General features: G+C 38.3%; 1 protein-coding gene across 13 annotated transcripts in view; it reads right to left on the minus strand.

Moving 5' to 3' along the window:
- Positions 1-19,746, minus strand: part of USP45 (ubiquitin specific peptidase 45) — an 85,905-nt gene that overhangs the window by 57,465 nt on the left and 8,694 nt on the right. For 12 of the 13 annotated variants that reach the window (XR_010126754.1, XR_010126756.1, XR_008503264.2 and 9 more), the window contains exons 5-7: positions 16,176-16,276; positions 1,051-1,190; positions 571-666 (exon numbers count right to left, since the gene is read on the minus strand). Coding sequence is in view for 9 of the 13 variants with exons in the window: in XM_054492515.2 (XP_054348490.1) it covers positions 571-666; positions 1,051-1,190; positions 16,176-16,276 (337 nt within the window). In the remaining 4 variants the exon portion in view is untranslated. Of the gene's footprint in view, positions 1-570; positions 667-1,050; positions 1,191-13,954; positions 14,011-16,175; positions 16,277-19,746 lie in introns of those variants that run through there. The other variant, XM_063666445.1, reaches the window with a different exon arrangement.

The following is a 19,746-nucleotide window of genomic DNA, read 5'->3' on the forward strand; positions in this document are numbered from 1 at the left end:
ACTAAAAATACAAAAAAAAAATTAGCCGGGCGCCATGGCGGGCGCCTATAGTCCCAGCTACTAGGAGGCTGAGGCGGGAGAATGGTGTGAAGCCGGGAGGCGGAGCTTGCAGTGAGCCGAGATTGCGCCACTGCACTCCAGCCTGGGCGACAGAACGAGACTCTGTCTCAAAAAAAAAAAAAAACCTTTAGATGCTCACTATTAAAATTTCATCTTCCTTTAAAGAACAAAAATGCTAAATTTAAACAAATGTCAACAGAAACTACAAAACAGGGGTCCATAGGCATTTTGCTCAATAGAAGTCACACCTCTTTTGTTTCTTCCAGTATGTTTATTTTAAAGCTGCCTTGATATCTTTTTATTATTTGATCCATGGCATATTGGAACCATAATATACCTTAAAGTTATGATTTTAGAAATTTTAAATCTGATTATTTTCACAGAATGCTTTTAAATTATTTTAAAGCCCCCTGACTACTATCTTAGTTGACTGATCTGCGAATTAGGAAAAGAGATTTTGGTAACATCAGTGGCTCATCTGAAAACAGCTGTTATTCAGTTATTACTCACCAGCTGAGAGTCTGAGGAAGGAAAAATCTTGAGTTTTGTACTACTTTCTTTGATCTCATTCATCAGATCAGTAAGAGTGTAAGTCTGTGCCAAGTTCTAAAAGAAAACAAAATTAAAGTCTTCAGATTCAGTTAAAATATGCCTCTGATTTTATGGAATATACTGTCAAATTTCATCTAGCATAGCAAAAATGTCTATTTCAAAAAATATTAAGATTTAGTTGAGTACATTTTACATTTAGTAAAGGTCACTATTACCGATAGAGCCACGGTAAAATACACGAAGACCTTTCAGAAGCCCTGTGTGAAAATAAGGTACATGTATACATATGGTGATGGCCCAAGATAGAGTAAACAAAAGGAAAACAGAGAAATTTCTAGAGGAACATTTAGCAGTCATCTGACAGTCTACAGGTGAGCCAATGACTATATAAATTAAGAGAATCTTTTACATATTACAAAGCTTTCTGATGACTCTTACCTGCATGACTGCATTAAAAAAGCAAGTGTTTCCTAAATTTGTAATTCCTCTTACAGATAAATGTCTGCATTTTCCTCCCTTCTGTATTTCATCTGTTTCACATTTTTCTTCACGAAGTTTCATGATTCTAGAAAATGCACCTACAAGTTAGAGAAAAAATAACTGACACAAGATGTAAAGATAAATATATGTCACTTAACATAATTTATATACATTATTTAAAATTAAATTTAAATAAGATGATCTCCCTGAATCAGTGTTCCTGAAGGGGAAGAATATAAACACAACTATCTTTGGTTTTATATTTTATTGCTAGAGCAATTAATTTAAACTTTAGTATACAGATCTGCACCTCACACTGTATTACAGAATAAATTGCAGATGAATTAAAAAACTAAATGTAAAAGAACAGTCGAGAACAAGTAGAAAAGGTCTAACTTCTAAATACCATTCCCCATGAAAAGGAAAAAGGACTTCTAGGGGAAAAGGCTGATTCTTAACCCAGGGTAGCAAACATGCAAAATGAACCCATAACATTTTGCCATGCCAGAGAGTAAGGAAGTGCTCAAAACGTGTGATTGGGAATAAGTCAAAATACACAGAGATTTTGACCAGGCTCGTTCAATTCAGATAATTTGACCATAAAAATAAGTAAGGGTAGTATAATAGATTATTATTCACAGAATGAATCTGAATTGGTAACAGGTTTTTTAAATGAGAAAAAGTAGGGAAGAGACTTCCTTATAAGAGAATGCCAGCTAATAGAAGAAATGACAGAATTAGGAAAATCACCATCCTATAGTGGCAATTTTTGTATTATTCTTGCAACATTTCTGTGAATTTGAAAATGTTCATATTAAAAGTTTTTAAAAAATAAATAGAACCACATTGTAATACAAAAAGTAAAATACCCAAGTGTATGACACATAAGTGTATGTTTTGTGCTTACAGATTTGTATAATTAATGCAGATTTGAAAATTATATTAGGCTGGCCACGGTGCCTCAGGCCTGTGATCCCAGCACTTTGGGAAGCTGAGGCAGGTGGATCACTTGAGGTCAGGAGTTCGAGATCAGCCTGGCCAAGATGGTGAAAGCCCATCTCTACTAAAAATACAAAAATTAGCTGGGCGTGGTGGTGCGTGCGTGCCTGTAGTCCCAACTACTCAGGAGGTTAAGGCATGAGAATCGCTTGAACCTGGGAGGCAGAGGTTGCAGTGAGCTGAGATCATGCCACTGCACTCCAGTCTGGGTGACAGAGTGAGACTCTGTCTCAAAAGAAAAAAAGAAAATTATATTATCAGTTCATGTTTACTAATATGAAAACAAAGAACAATTCCTAACATTTACTGACATGGTTAACTACATGTATTTAGCAGATTACTCTCTGAATCAAAATTATGATAATTTGAAGTTTGACAAGAAATTCCCAAGTTCTGAAATGCTTTAGTTTTAACTAGATGTTCTTTTAAATTCCTTTCAGCCCTCAGACTTTTTCTTTTTAAAAAACAGCGTCTCACTTTGTAGCCCAGGCTGAAGTGCAGTGGTGCAATCTCAGCTCACTGCAACCTCCGCCTCCCAGGTTCAAGTGATTCTCGTGTCTCAGCCTCCCAAGAAGCTGAGATTACAGGCACCCATTACCACACCCGGCTAATTTTTGTATTTTTTTTTTCTTTTAGTAGAGAAGAGGTTTCACCATGTTGGCCAGGCTGGTCTCAAACTCCTGACCTCAAGTGATCCACCCACCTCGGGCTCCCAAAGTGCTGGAATTACAGGTGTGAGCCACCGTAGCCGGCCAGCCCTCAGATTTTATAGTTCTTTACAATTACATGTTTTTTTCACCTAATACTGACATGCTGCCTTGCATTACTAATTAACTTTTAAATATTTGGCTGATTGATGGAAATAGGGGAACATCTCTTACTATTGCTCTTTCTGCCAAAGGGGTACAGCACTGGGGGGATTGTTCATAATAAAAATTCAAAACACATAAAAATTTGCAAGATTAAACAGCAGAACTAGTAGGTTAGCTTCTTACGTCTCTGACAAGCTCCTAAGAGGAAATAAATTATGACACCTGCCCCACTTCTGTAAACAACATTAAAGGAGATGAACCCTAGTGGGAGTGGCCCTGTTCTAAGGAGCAGGAAGTGCTGGGATTACAGGTGTGAGCCACCACACCCAGCAGAAGATGTTTCTTTCATTAAGCAAACCTATTTCATGGAAAAAAGTTTTCTTTAAGTTCTAACAACTTTTATCCGTGCTACAATAGTTTTTATAAACCCTATTAACTGGTTTTCCCCCCTTATTCCTGTTTTTTTTATTCTTTAAATGTTATTGGTTGTTATTGGAATCTGTTCAGATATTAAGGAGCTGTTTTTAACTCCCAACTCCAGAATCCTGAGGTAAAGCAGAAAAGAACTAGCAAGATAGGTCTCTTCTCCTGTCCTCCAAATATTATAATAAATAATAAACCCCACACTAGAGCTTGGGGGCAAAGGCCAGCACAATCAATGAAGTGGGTTACTGAAGTACAAACACCAGGCATGGAAAAAAGGAAAAGGGGAAAGAGGCCAGGTAGTTTTCAAATGAATATAAAAAGCAAATGAAAAAAGCCAGTCAGTATTTAAGAAGCACTACACAAACAAGAGGAACCCTGATATGGATGCTGGCTGGGTTTACAGACAGAACAGTCTGCTTCTTGTTTATATCTGAGACTGTAAATAGAACCTAGAATAGGATGGGTTCAGACTCTCATTATTGCTGTTGCCAAAAGGTGGTTTCATTGTGATTTTTGAGAGATTTAAGATGAGAGAGAAATTAAATCCAAGCATTACTCAATTTTTTCAGGCTGTTAACTCTGATTTTACATTTACAAAACTCAGTCTCCAACAGGTTAAGTGATATGCCCAAGGTCACAATGATAATCTTCTGATTATAAATTCATTGTCATTTTACCACCTAAATTCTTTTCAGTGATTTATGTACAATGAGAAGAATTATAAAAGACAGTAGGTCAAGATTCTTACAGATTTGGGTATATGCAACCCTAAACAAATATGACTCCTCAAAAATATCTTCTTTTTTTTTTTGGCTTCTTGCAAAACATGAAGCAGACTTAACATTCTTAATAAATGTTGGCACAATATTTTTTAGCTTATTAACATGAAAACAGAATGGCTGGAGGAAATAACCTATAGATAATAACTATATATGTTTTATATACTTATGAAATATATATACATGACGCCTACTGGGCCTGTTTTAAAACACATTAAAAAATACATATATACACAGACACACTATTCACTTGGGAAAATACTCCTAGAAAATTATATTTAATCTTGCAAAGACATAACATTTTAAAAACCATAATATGCAAATGATTTATGTATCTGTGTGCCACATTTATCCAACAGTTTTCAAAACATCTGGGATGGCATCCCAAAGTAAACAATGTTCATAAGACCATCTGGACAAAACTGCAGGCAAAATAAAGCATAAACATATGGAAAAACAGATTTTCCCCCTCCCTTCAGCAGTAAGGGATGACAAATGTCAAACCAAGATATATCCACGCTTCACTGTGCGATGCTTTTCAGCACCACCTGGCTCTCCATGCATAGCCACCAAATATGGACAGCACTGCCAGAAAGAACATACCCACAGGGCAGTGGCAATAAAAAGAGTTTATTTCATGGTTAAATAGCCACTTCACACAAGTGGCAAGAGTCTGTTCGTTTACATGTAAGTCTGTGAGAAAATATTAAAAATTATGCTATCAAACAGATAAGATAATTTAACTAGAAAACAGAATAACTTTTTTTTTTTTTTTTGAGATGGAGTCTTGCTCTGTCTCCCAGGCTGGAGTGCAGTGGTGTCATCTCGGCTCCACTGCAACCTCCGCCTCCCAGGTACAAGTGATTCTCGTGCCTCAGTCTCCCGAGTAGTTAGGATTACAAGCATGCGCCACCATGCCTAATTTTCCTAATTTTTTGTATTTTTAGTAGAGATGGGGTTTCATCACGTCGGCCAGGCTGGACTCCTGACCTCAAGTGATCTGCCTGCCTCGGCCTCCCAAAGCACTGGGATTACAGGAGTGAGGCCCCGCACTCAGCCAGAATAACATTTCTAAGAGCTATTTAAGTGTTTTACTTAAAATAAAAGTGCAAATCTTAAATTTTACTAAGTAGTACATTTACAAAATGTAACAATTTAAATTGATTTATCAATGCCCTTTGTGTATCAGGCACTATATGAACCACTATAACTGTTTACACCTAATTTCTTATTTATGACTGGAGTATAAGGAACTGATACATAGTAAACAGCAGAGACTTTAGGCCTTAATTTTTTTTTTTTTCTTTGAGACAGAGTCTCAGTCTGTTGCCCAGGCTGGAGTGCAGTGGCACGATCTTGGCACTGCAACCTCCGCTTCCTGGGTTCAAGCAATCCTTCTGTCTCAGCCTCCTGAGTAACTGGGATTACAGGTGCATGCCACCATGCCTGGCTAATTTTATATTTTTAGTAGAGATGGGGTTTCACCATGTTGGCCAGGCTGGTCTTGAACTCCTAACCTCAGGTGATCCACCTCCTTGGCCTCCCAAAGTGCTGGGATTACAAGCATGAGCCACCACACCCGGCCAAGCCTTAAATTTATGATAACTGTAATATCTCAGGAAAACGTTTAGACACTAAATATACTTGTTGTGCATGTGTTTACTAAGAAGCTGTCAACTGAGAGTTTACAATTCTAGTTTAAAACAGGAATGTCTGAATCAGTCTCAATTATTTGACATTAATGCAGGTACGTATGTATGTATGTATGTATTTATTTTGAGACAGAGTTTTGCTCTTGTTGCCCAGGCTGGAGTGCAATGGCATAATCTCGGCTCACTGCAACCTCCGCCTCCCCGGTTCAAATGATTCTCCTGTCTCAGCCTCCTGAGGAGCTGGGATTACAGGCGTCCACCACTACGTCCGGCTAATTTTTGGTGTTTTTAGTAGAGATGGGGTTTCACCATGTTGGCCAGGCTGGTCTCGAACTCCTGACTTCAGGTGATCCACCTGCCCGGACCTCCCAAAGTGCTGGGATTACAGGCACGAGCCACCGCGCCTGGCCTGTATGTTTTAATAAAAAGCAACTTATAGCTTCTACTGAAGAACTATTTTGATCATTTTGTTTTCAGAGATAACAAAGGTTTTCTCAATCTGGCAGTGCAAACATTTTAGATCATATTAAAAATTCTCTTCTTCCTTTATAAACACAGAACCAAATACAATAAGGAATGAACTTCACGGTGTTTTTAAGTATGGTATAAGTAAGACGACAAAGTTGCTACGACAATAAAGACAAAGTACACAAAATTTTTATTATCATTTCTTTTGTTCTCCTAAAATTTTCCCCACACCTACAAAAAAGTGGTCCGCATAGTCAAAAAGGTAAACACAGAGCTTCCAGGCTAGGTTATTTTATTAAAAGGGATTTATCTCACCTTGGGAAATAAATCAAAACTAATAAAAAATAAAAGCAATTTAATTTACTCTACTTATCACTTCTATAATACTAACACTGTCATCCTTTACATAAAAAGATAATATAGACCTAGAGTGCAAAGAACATTGAGAGCACACTTCCGGCACTTTAAAGTTTTTAAAGCTCTTGTACATCTCTGTAGTTTACCTTTAAGCCTATAATCTGAGTCCTCAAAAAGTAGCTGATTGAGTAGGACTGATCGGTTTTGTATGCACCTCAGGTCTTCTAAGACAAAACTGGCTGAAATACCAACAAAGCAAAAACAAAACAACAGAAACAACAAAACAACTTGTCTAAGAACTTTAAAAAAAAAAACTTAAGATATTACCTCAAATTTTTCCAGCATAAAAATGACTTCAACACTTAGAGATCCTATAACTATCTTTTTAAAAACTGAGTTCAAGGCCGGGTGTGATGGCTCATGCCTGTAATCCCAGCACTTTGGGAGCCGAGGCGGCAGGATCACTTAAAGTCAGGAGTTCGAGACCAGCCTGGCCAACATGGTGAAACCTCGTCTCTACTAAAAATACAAAAATTAGCTGGGCATGGTGGCGCTTGCCTGTAGTCCAAGCTACTCAGGAGGCTGAGGCAGGAGAAATGTTTGAACCCGGGAGGCGGAGGTTGCAGTGAGCTGAGATCATGCAACTGCACTCCAGACTAGGTGACAGAGTGAGACTGTTTCAAAAAACAAACAAAAAAACTGAGTTCATGGATATTAAATCATAAACATAAAAAAACTCAAAGTGCCAGCAAATTTTAGGTGAATATATTTAGAATCTTGGAGAGCAAAGACTTTCAAAGCATGACCCCAAAGGCTAAAAACAGAAAAGACTAATGACCTGGCAACAATGACATTAAAAACTTCATTATGGCAAAACAAAACTGAACTATAAACAAAGTTAAATATGGAATTATGGGCACTATTGTCAACTATACCCTTTGTACAAGCTTTCTTGAGGGCAGTTTTACAACAGTAATCAAAATTTATACTTTGGCCAAGAAATTCCAAAAAAATTTCACCTACAAAATAAAAGAGCAAGTATACAAAGATACAGCTTTGTTTATCACAGGAGAAAATTGAAAACAACCAATAGTGGGTTTGTTGTGAAGTAATATTAAATTGGTGTCTTTCTTTTCCCAAAGGTGTATTTGTGAATTGCCTTGGTTAAACCAAAAGTGGGGAACACTGGTTCTTCCCTTTCTTCCCATAGGCAAGGGGGAAGTGAACTTACTTTGCATTTAGAGTTGGAGAGTTTGAGAGCGTACCTCCCTTAAATTGTCACCTCTGATAACTGTCCCCATTTTAGAATTGAAGCATTTCAAAGATGAAACTGAGGTATACTGCTGGTTAGTGTTGAGGGAAGATTCAAACCCGGGCAGTCTAGCTTCAGAATTCGCATACTTAAAACATTATCTACTGTCTGTTATAATAAAGATGATGCAATTTATAAGTGTGATAGTAGTTTAAGACACTAACAAAAATGCCAGTGGTGATATGAATAGCAAAGCCATTACTCTTAAGTAAAAGCTGTATGTGATCAATTGCTGCATGTGTTTTGTGTTTGGATTTATAGCTTTTTTAGTCATGGTTTGTAGCCGTCCTTCTCAAATGATTCCTTAAAAAATTATGCCCTAACATCCTAGGTACCGACTGCATGCAATTAACTTCTCCCTGTGTATCTGGAAGGATACTAGTTATGTGACATCTTTGGGAAAACTGAGAAAATAGTCACTTTAATAATTTTACTGTGTTTTGTAGTTCCGATGAGGAACCCCAAATTAAAAACCCTATAGGTAAAAATAGGTTGTTTTTAAAATGTCATTATCTTTTTGAACCTAGCCCCTTGTATACACTGAAACAACTATTTTTAGTGCTTATTTTTGAAAATGCAAATTTCTTAGAAACATGACTGTCACTTTAGAGAACTGTATTACCTCTTAAAAAAACAAACAAAAATAAATAGAGAGAGGGTCATGCTATGTTGTCCATGCTCGTCCTGAAGAACTGGTCTCAAGCAATCTTCCCACCTTAGCCTCCCAAAGTGCTGGGATTACAGGCATGAGCCATACATGTGCCCAGCGTGTATCACCATTTTTTTTAAAGTATTAAATAATAATCAAATTGTTACTGAAACAGGTCATAATATTATACTCAGATGGAGTTTCAGATCCCAAACATACCACCACTTACTTTCTTACTTAAAAAAAAAGATACAGCAAACTCATACTTCATAAAACCCACATAATTCATGTCTATTGTATACCAGGAGCACGAGCTTAATAAATTCAGCAGGATATAGTATTTTGTCTTCTCTTTAACCTTGTTAAAAATGGCATCCCATCAATATTAAAATTATGAGCCAAATGTATTGGTTTAGAAAAGAACATGGGATTGTCAGTCATCTATTTCACAAAAAATAAACCAATATTCAACTACATTATTTCACCAGGAATTCCTATATTCTCTAAATATTTGTAGAACACTTCATGACATTTAAAAGACTATTAGAGTGAGAAATCTCATGAGCCTTTCAGAGGACACTGGCCCACTTTAAAAAAAAAAATTTTTTTTTCAAGCAGGTTTTAGGTTCACAGCAAAACTGAACATATGTTAATGGGAATTTTCCATATCCCCCCTACCCCAACACATGCATAGCCTCCATTATCAACATCCCCCACCAGAATGGTTCATTTGTTGTAACTGATGAACCTGCACTGTCACATCATTATCACCTAAAGTTCCTAGTTTACATCAGGGTTCACTCTTGGCAGTGTACATTCTATGGATTTGGACAGATGCAGAATGACATGGATTCAGCATTATAGTATCATACAGAGTAGTTTTATTGCCCTAAAAAATTCTCTGTGCTTTGCCTATTCACCCCTTCTTCTCCTCAACCCCTTTCAACCACTGATTTTTTTTTTTACTCTCTCCAAAGTTTTCTGTTCTACTTTTTAATAATACCTATTTCTGGGTGGGACTCACAAAAATGCTTATTTGCCCATTTTCAGTCTTGCATTATATATGACCTTTTTATTCCATGTATGGGGAAGCGGGAGGTAGAGGGAGTTTTGTTTCCATAAGCAAATACTAACATCAGATGTGAAATCTACACAGCTGTAAGCATTCTTCTGGGAACCTGAGCTGGGGTTCATCTCAACTGCTTAATGCAATTACCTAAACCAGTCATGTAGTATTAATGTAATCTGCCCATTTCTACAGCTGAAAAGAAGTTTAATATTTAAAGAGCGAGTAAAAAGACACAACTTGGTGCCCCACAATTCCCCTAGCTTGGAACCAAATAATAATTAGCTTGCCAGTTTATTCTCAAAATCGACTAACTTCCAGTTAACCATTATGCCTTAGAAATCTTTACTTAGTCATATGATAAATTGATATTAACATAATAAATGGGCAGTTATACATATATAGGCATTCCTATCTGTCTCCATACAAGTCAAACCGAGATCTAAGACACAAAATCACTGATCAGCCACTTCTCTGCTTAAAACTTAACAGTGGTTCCTCACTGCCCTCAGAACAAATTCTATCTGTACAAGGCCCTTAAATATCTGTTCTTACTTACCTCAAGTCTCACCTCTCACCATCTTCTACACCACAAAACTCAACTTTTCAGCTGTCTAGACTTCCCTGAACCATTCGAGCTCTAATCAATGAGCTAATTTCTTTGCCTGGAACACACAATCCGTTCCCTTTTTGCCCAGATAATTTCTAGATATTCTTCTGCTTCCAGCTAAGTTGGATTATTCCTCTAAATAGAATTGGCCTGGCTCCTCCAGTCGATGTTAGATACTATTCCAAATTGTTCTCACGGTCCCTGGTACTTGCTCCATCACAGCACTATTTAAACAGGCAAGTATAACTAAGTGCAATTTGTCTATATCCCTCAAGAGACCAAAAGATCAGTAATGACAGGAACTAGAAGTAGATCTGTCTCATTCACTACTGCATCTCCAACACCTAATGCAGCATCTGGTACAAAGCAGAAACTCAAAGATATTAAAAGACTGAATAAATAATTTTGATATTAATATTTAGGATTTTGGGGGGTGAAAGTGCAAAGCTTATCTATCTACTTCCTCAATAAAAACTGGTCACATTCTATTTGGTTTATTCAGCAAGTATTTACTGTCTACCCACATAAAAATCAAAAAGAATATAATCCAGAGTCCAGTCTTAAGGAAACTAGTCTTGAGAGAAAATAAGACATGTACAAACATAAATATGAAACATCAAAAAAGTGTGTTATTAGATTCTAAAGTGTACTGCACAGACACTGAGTGCCAAAAAAGAGATAAGGATTGGGAAAGCATCCTAGAAATAGGATTTGAGCTGAGCCTTAATGGATAAGTAAGGCTGAAGACAGAAAATGTAAAGACAAATGTGCTACAGTTCAGCAATTCTCAAAGTGGGTCAGAAGGCAACTTCCTTCTTTCAAGGGTACTTAAGGTCAAAAGTATTTTCATAATAAGCCTAAGATTTTATTTGCTTTTTTTACTTTCATTTACTCTCAGTTATACAATGCCGTTCTCCAGAGGCCATATGGCATGTGATATCACAAAAGATTAAATGCAGAAGCAGATGTGAGAATCCAGCTGTTTTCTACTAAGCCAGACACTTAAGAGTCTTATAAAAATGCAAGACAGTGCCACTCATTAAATTTTTGTTTTGAAACAGTTATCTTTCCTACAAATGTTATTTGTGTTAACATGGCATAGTATTTATTTCATTTTTATTTTTAGAGTCAAGTCTCGCTATGTTGCACAGGATGCTCTCAAACTCCTGGACTCAAGTGATCTGCCTGCCTCAGCCTCCCAAAGTGCTCTGATTACAGGAGTGAGCCACCCATATACTATCTGATTTTAGGATAGTGATGCCTAAAAGTAAAGGAATAAAAAAACAAAAGAATTAATGATATGCTTTAAAGAGAAAGAGAGAAAATTTCTGGTCATGCATAACTTCAAAATGTGTTTAACATACAGACTCAGGCTTTCTTCTCAATAACTATTTTTACTTAGTACAAAAATATAAAAATAACCTTTTAAAATCATACTTATCCTCTCACCCAAACACAATAATACGGTTTCATATTCCTTTTATCATATATAGGTATTTTCACAATGTTTCACGATTACCATTGAGATTATTGCAAAATCATATCCAGCATTCTTACAAACCTCAATAAAAACTTTCATATTTGATTTTCCAAACATTTTATAAAAACATACGGAAGCCGCATACAAGGCACAGTATGGCAAACTATTATATCCAAAAACTTATTCTAGAATGCCAAGGAATATTATTTTAAATCAAACTTGCCTGAGAGATCCTGTAGCTTGACCCACAAGGATAATGACATCTTGCCCTAGAACTGCCGAGAGCCTTAAACTAAGAACTACGTATCTCTCAAACTTTGAAAGCTCCACTCGCTCTCAAACTACCTCAAAAGCCCATGCCCCACCACTCCAGGTGCTATTCACGGTTCCATAAACACAATTAAGGCTTATATTAGTGCTTCCCATCACCTGAAATGATTTCTTCTCTCATCTTCAGCTGCCCAAAGTTCATCCTTTAAGGGTCAGCTTGAAAGCCAGCTCATCCATGATTCCTTTTCAGTTCCTATAACTGAATATTATATCCCTCTTTGGATATTTGAAGGACTTTGGTTGTTACCTAAAACAGAAATCTTACTCTACTTGCATATCATTACTTTTTAATCTTAACACCTTCTTTCAGATCTTTAGCCTCTTAAAGATTTAGTGACTGTCTTATCAATCTCTATTCCCTGAAGCACCTTGGAAATATAAAGTACTAAGGAAAAATGAGGCTTGCATAAACAGATTACTGCCTGGGGTCACACACCTAGTGACAGAGTCAAATTTGAACACCAGACCCCCTGACTCAAAGCCATCTACTGTCTTTTTTTCTTTTTTTTGAGACAGTCTCACTCTGTCGCCCAGGCTGGCGTGCAGTGGTGTGATCTCGGCTTACTGCAGCCTCCGTCTCCCGGGTTCAAACAATTCTCATGCCTCAGCCTCCTGAGTAGCTGAGGTTACAGGAATGTGCCACTATGCTCAGCTAATTTTTGTATTTTTAGTAGAGTCGGGGTTTCACCATGTTGGCCAGGCTGCTCTCGATTCCTGGCCTCAAGTGATCTGCCCAACTTGGGCTCCCAAAGTGCTGGGTTTAAGGCCTGAGCCACCACGCCCAACCTCAAAGCCATGTACTTTCCATCATACCATAATTCTATGCTCCCTTCCTAGCATCTTTCTTGTAATAATTATTCAAGAAATCAGTAAAATTGAATGAAAATCAGATTGGCTTTGTACTTAACCTTAGGGAACCTCTAAGGTAAAAAAAAAAAATCCAGAGAAAATAATTTCTAAACTTGTACTTTCATCACCCATGCCATCATATCCCTGCCTATCTTCTTATTATGGCCAACGAAACTTAATGCTCATTTTTCAGCAGACAGTATTATGACCAACTTCAGTTCCAGTAGTGTTACATGTCTTTCACCACCATATTTTCTTGGTTCTTTATTTGAGCAGAATTGGAGCTACAACTAGTATGCCTGGTGCAGAATAGAATTCAATAAATGTTTGTTGAATAAGTAAATGATAAGTGATCAAATTAATCATTTCTACTGCTGTCCAGGAGCCTGAGTTTACCTTCTCTGGTTCCTCCTCCAGTTCCTTCACCATTACTGTCTCATTAGGGCGATGGCTAACAAAAACAGCTGTACACTGGGCTATAGAAAACACAGTTGGCAACTATATTTTTATATAGCTTTTCAGTTTCTGATGCCACCTACTAAGCAATTCAATTCTGCTTCAAAGGCAATTCAAAATTATCACGCCCATTCACCTAGCTGTTCAGTAAAAATCCTGAGGTTTGTATTAATACTTGATTCCTCCCACTCTCCCTCCCTCACTACATGTAATCCACTCACTCCCCATGAGTATCTATCAGCCTCTCACCTGCCCCGCCACAATCACCTCCTTAACCCTCTTCATTATCTCCCCACCCCCGTGCTTAACTCCCTACAATCTGTGTGCCACATAGCAATCACTTATCTTTACTTAAAAAAAAATATATGAAATTACCATGATACCCCCCTACTTAAAACACTTTAGTAATTTCCATTACACTTCCAAAAAAATAAAAATTCCTTACCATGGAGTTCATTACAGTATCCATCATGACCAGCTCATCTACCTCATAACTTCATCTCTTTGCACTCTCTCCTAACAAACCACATTTCTGCAATATTAGCCTTTCTTGATCACTGTGACTACTACATTATTACCCAGCACTGCAATCTGTTCCTTTCTTTTGTAGCACTTACCAGAAGTCATTATATATTTGCATTTTTTGCTTGTTGCTCCCACTATAATCTAACACCTAGAGGGAAAGATAAAACTATTTTTGCTTTACTCTAATACTACAGACCAAATAAAATTTAATACCTGGCATGTGGGAAGTACTTACTATTTTTGGAGGAAGAAACTATTATCCTATACACTCTTAACATACGTTATGTATTATTTATTTGTTAGGTAACAAAGTATACAATAACAAAATACATAATATATAATACATTACTGTTACATAATAAAGGATCTGGCTGGCTTTTCTCCCCAGGTTCCTGGGAAGTACCCTCTAAATCCTTGGGATTTCCAGAGTGACAAGAGTGTCTGTTATTCATGATGGGTCCCTCAGGCCACATTTGATAGTTTACGTCAACAAACTGACTCACTGTGGGCCCCTAGACAGTTTATGCTGAAGAGATGAATCAGGATGGGGCCTGGCCCTGCCAGAAAGACCAACCATGTGATTAGAATGTTGGGGGCCTGGAGACTGAGTTAAATCAATATGGCCAATGGTTCAATCAATCATGCCGACACAATGAAATCCCAATAAAACTCTCCACACCAAAACTCCAGTGAGCTTCCTTAGTTACCAATACTCTGTGCATATTAGTGCACACGAATGCATGGGCTGGGGAGGGTGAGGAGAATGCGTCCTCATTCCCTCTGGAGTGGACACAGAAGCTTCACATTTGGGACCCTCCCCAGACTTTGCCCTATGCATCTCTTCCTTTGGCTGTTTTGTATCCTTTTTTGCTATATTAAAACTATAATTGTTAGTACAGCACTTTCCTGAGTTCTCTGACTCATTCTAGCAAATTATCACTGAACCTGAAGAAATGGTAGGAACCCCCAAATTTGTAGACAGTTGTTCAGAAATTCAGTGGTCTAGGAACCCTCGAGCTTGCAGCTAGTGTCTGAAGTGAGGGCAGTCCTGTGGGTAACTGTGCCCTCAGCCTGTGAAGTCTGGCCTAACTCCCAGTACTTAGTGTCAGAACTACACTGCAATTATGTAACAAATAACAGACACCATTTCATACATATGTGTCAAGTACTGATATGATTTGGATCTGTGTCCACACCCAAATCTCATGTCGAGTTGTGATTGCCAATGTTGGAGGAGGGGCCTGATGGGAAGTGACGGGAGCATGGGAGTGGGCTTCTCACGAATGGTTTAGCTCCATCACTTTGGTGCTGTTCTCATGATAGTCAGTGTGTTCTCACAAGATCTAGTTGTTCAAAAGTGTGTACTACTTCCTCGTCTATCTTTTCCTCCTGTTCCACCATGTAAGACGTGCCTGCTTCCCCTTCATCTTCCACCATGATTAAAAGTTTCCTGAGGCCTCCCCAGAAGCTGAGCAGATGCCAGCAGCATGCTTCCTGCACAACATGCAGAACTGTGAGCCAATTAAACCTCCTTTCTTTATAAATTACCCAATCTCGGGTATTTCTTTATAGAAATACGAGAAAAGACTAATACAAGTACTATACAAGTATTTTTACATGCACTATTTCTAAATCTTTAGAAAATATTATCTCTAGGCCTCATAGTAACTCCATAAGACAGAATTATCATCCTAATTTTATAAATAAGGAAACTAAGCAATAAAAGTGACCATGGCCAGTAAGTGGGGAAGCCTAAATTCAAACTTACTAGGACTGACTTCAAAGCCCATGATCTAGACACGACATACTTCAGTTTCTCTAATTGGTTATATTAAACATATAACAAGGTTGCCACCTAAGAACGCATGATACTCATAATATTTTTTTTTTTCTTGAGACGGAGTCTTACTCTGTCGCCCAAACTGGAGTACAGTGGCATGTTCTTGGCTCACTGCAACCTCTGCCTCCCCTCCCAGGTTCAAGCCATTCTCGTGTCTCAGCGTCCCGAGTAGCTGGGATTACAGGCATGTGCTACCGTACCTGGCTAATTTTTGTATTCTTAGCAGAGACGGGGTTTCACCATGTTGGCCAGGCTGGTCTCAAACTCTTGACTTCATGATCCGCCCACCTCAGCCTCCCAAAATGCTGGGATTACAGGCATGAGCCACTGCACCTGGCCAATACTCGTATCTTTATTCAAATTATTGGCTGGGCTGTCACAGTAGAATCTAAAGTATTCTTTATGAATTTATGAACTCTTTATATGAAATACTGTATTTTAACGCAGATTCCTTTAGTAATTGCTTAACTTACTTGTTTGTGTTTTAGAAGCATGTTTCTGGAGAAAATCAACTATCTGAGCCAAAACCTTCTTATTACAATGTGTTGATAATTTTTCATCACATTCATAACACCTGAAAAAATATAAAATTTAAGAAAATATTATGAAAATATCCTCAATAATTTTGCACATCAGATAACGAAGTTGGTATTTAGTTACTTTTGTCTTTAAATTACATGGGAGGGAATACAAAGGGGAAGCCACCAGGTAAGTCTAGAGAAATAAGCAAAGGACAATTCATACAGAGACTTACAGTTGAAATGAAAGTTTTGGCAATTTATCTTAGGTATAATGAAATGCCACGAGAGGGTTTTTAAGCAGGGCCATGATATGATCCAACTTACACTTCATTTATTTTTTATTTTTGAGACAGAGTCTCGCTCTGTTTCCCAGGCTGGAGTGCAGCGGTGCAATCTTGGCTCACTGCAGCCTCTGCCTCCAGGGTTCAAGTGACTCTCCTGCCTCAGCCACCCAGTAGCTGGGATTACAGGCGTGCACCACTACGCCCAGCTAATTTTTGTATTTTTATTAGAGATGGGGTTTCACCATGTTGGTCAGACTGGTCTCAAATGCCTGTCCTCAAGTGATCCACCCGCCTCGGCCTCCCAAAGTGTTGGGATTACAGGTGTGAGCCACCACACCCAGCCCCAACTTACACTTTAAAAACATCACTCTCACTAATCTAATAAACTAGATTGGAGGGATTGGAGGGCATTAGGAACAGAAACAGATTAGCGTAGTAGCAGAGGATCTGGAGAGAAATGGGCATTCTTTATATATATTTGCAGGTAGAAAGAGTAACAAATTAGATATAAAAGAGGAGGGAAAGGGAAGTGTCAAAATAACTGCCATGGGTAGGGAGAAGTGAGTGAGACAATGTCAGCGATTCTCAATGTTGTTGTTGAGAATCACTGATATTCTCAATGAGGAGTGATTTTGCCACCTAGGGGACATTTGACAGTTTTGGTTCTGACAGCTGGTGAGAGGACCACTACTTGTATTTAAGTGGGTAGAGGCCAGGGATGCTGATAAACATCCAATAACGTACAGAACAGCACAACAAGGAATTAATCACAGAGCATTAACAGTCCAAATGCCAATAGTATTGAGATTGAGAAATCCTGGCCTAGATGAAACAAGACTTGCTGTGAGTTGATAATGTTTAAAGCTGGAAAAACAAAAACAACAACAACTGAAGCTGGTTGATGGGTATAGGTAAATTCATTATACCACCCTGTTTACTTTTGTTAACAGGCTAAAAAATAAAATAAGATAAAAAAGGCAAAGGAAATAACTGCCAGGCTTCTAGCTTGATTACATATAGAGATGGGTAAGACTCAAAGAAACAGCTGTTCCATTTTGCTTGGCGCTTATTTGGAGGTAGAGGGTTAGGAAAGACATTTTCAAAAGCACATTCCAATTCAGAAAACTACCCTCAATTAAGTTTACTCATTAATATATCATATTAATTTGTTTCTTCTGTATATTTTAATTACCTGTTTCCTTTATCCTCATGAGATCCAGTGATCATTTAAGAACATGTGTTGGAAAGTGTTCAAAGTGTTTTATAAACATAATGCATTATGGCTGGGTGTGGTGGCTCACACCTGTAATTCTAGCAGTTTGGGAGGCCAAGGTGGGAGGATCACTTGAGGTTGGGAGTTCGAGACTGGCCTGGCCAATATGGTGAAACACCATCTCTACTAAAAATACAAAAATTAGCAGGGCGTGGTGGTGGGCACCTGTAATTCCAGCTACTCCCAGCCCAGGAGGCAGAGGTTGCAGTGAGCCGAGATCACGCCACTGTACTCCAGCCTGGGTGACAGAGTAAGACTCCATCTCAAAAAAAAACAAAAACAAAAAAAACAACAACAAAAAAATAGTGCATTACACCAATGCTACCTTACATGTTCACAATCTTCTTACCCACCTTTTTCTAATTCAGTAGTTCTTAAACTGTGGTCTCCAGACCAGCAGCACTGGCAACACTTGGGAGCTTGTTAAATGCAAATTCTCTGGCCCCTCCACCCCAGAACTACTAAATTACAATTTCTAAGACTGGGATCCTGCAATCTGTCATAACAAGATCTCCCAGAGATTCTCATGCACCTAGAGTTTGAGAACACTAAAGTGAAATCCTTATTGAACTGCCACACTATGGCACCATTGCTGTCTCCCTTGGTTCCAATGCATCATTTATATATTAAGTTCACTCTGTCCTTTCCTCATTCTCCCCAATACTACTACTTGGGACTCACAACAAAGAAAAACACAAATGCAGCTGGTGCCCAACCCTTCTGGCTGTATTAAAGATGATGACCTCTGACCTCTTCTGTGAGCCAAAATACCCTTATATTAATTTTAGACAAAATATTTTTATGTTAAAGAAAATCTGAGGACTCCTGAAAATTCATTCAAGGAACCCTTAGGAGTCCATAGATTCAAGCTGGAAAATTATTGTAAAACACAGAGGAAGCATTTCAACATAGTGTCCATTTATACCACCGAAACAGTGTGATATGCTAATAAGAAACTAGAAAATAAAAAAACTTGTTTTTGGTTTTTTTGAAACGGAGTGTCACTCTATCACCCAGGCTGGAGTGCAGTGGCAACCTCCACCTCCCAGCTTCAAGCGATTCTCCTGCCTCAACCTTCTGAGCAGCTGGGACTACAGGCGTGCGCCACCATGCCCAGCTAATTTTTGTATCTTTCGTAGAGACGGGGTTTCACCATATTGGCCAGGCTGGTCTCAAACTCCTGACCTCAAGTGATCCGCCCACCTCAACCTCCCTAAGTGCTGGGATTACAGGTGTGAGCCATTGCGCCCCACAAAAAACTTGTTTTAGTACCTGGATTTTTACTTCATAACCACAAAAAGGTAAATATTACATAGTTTCCTTACAGGTAACATAGGAAACTGGACTAGGTTCTCAACCAGGATTAAACAGCAGAATGACCTGAAAAGTTTTTACAAGCTACTTATGCCCAGCTCTTCCCTCTCCCTTCAGAAAATGACCTGACTGCTTCAAGTATCTTCCTTCTCTGCAACACTAGAGTTCTGTATTAGCAAGTTCACTACCAAAAAAAATCAACTAAAAAGAATTTTTCTTTACATTATACAAGGAAAATGATAGAGAAAAGTAGAGAGGCCAGGCGCAGTGGCTCACACCTCTAATCCCAGCACTTTGGGAGGCCAAGGAGGGCATATTGCCTGAGCTCAGGAGTTCAAAGACCAGCCTGGGCAACATGGTGAAACCCTGTCTCTACTAAAATACATAAAATTAGGCAGGCATGGCAGCATGCGCCTGTGGTCCCAGCTACTCAGGAGGCTGAGGCAGGAGAATTGCTTGAACCCAGGAGGCGGAGATTGCAGGGAGCCAAGATCACGCCACTGCACTCCAGCCTTGGCGACAGAGTGAGACTCTGTCTCAACAACAACAACAAAAAGTAGAGAGAGAGTTAAAATTTTTCCAATTTAAATTTTATATTCACAGGTAATATTAATTTTCTTGAAGTATCCCATAGATTGTGTTCAGGTTAAAA

Source organism: Pongo pygmaeus, chromosome 5, assembly GCF_028885625.2.
Source record: "Pongo pygmaeus isolate AG05252 chromosome 5, NHGRI_mPonPyg2-v2.0_pri, whole genome shotgun sequence".
In the NCBI taxonomy this organism is placed as follows: Eukaryota; Metazoa; Chordata; class Mammalia; order Primates; family Hominidae; genus Pongo; species Pongo pygmaeus.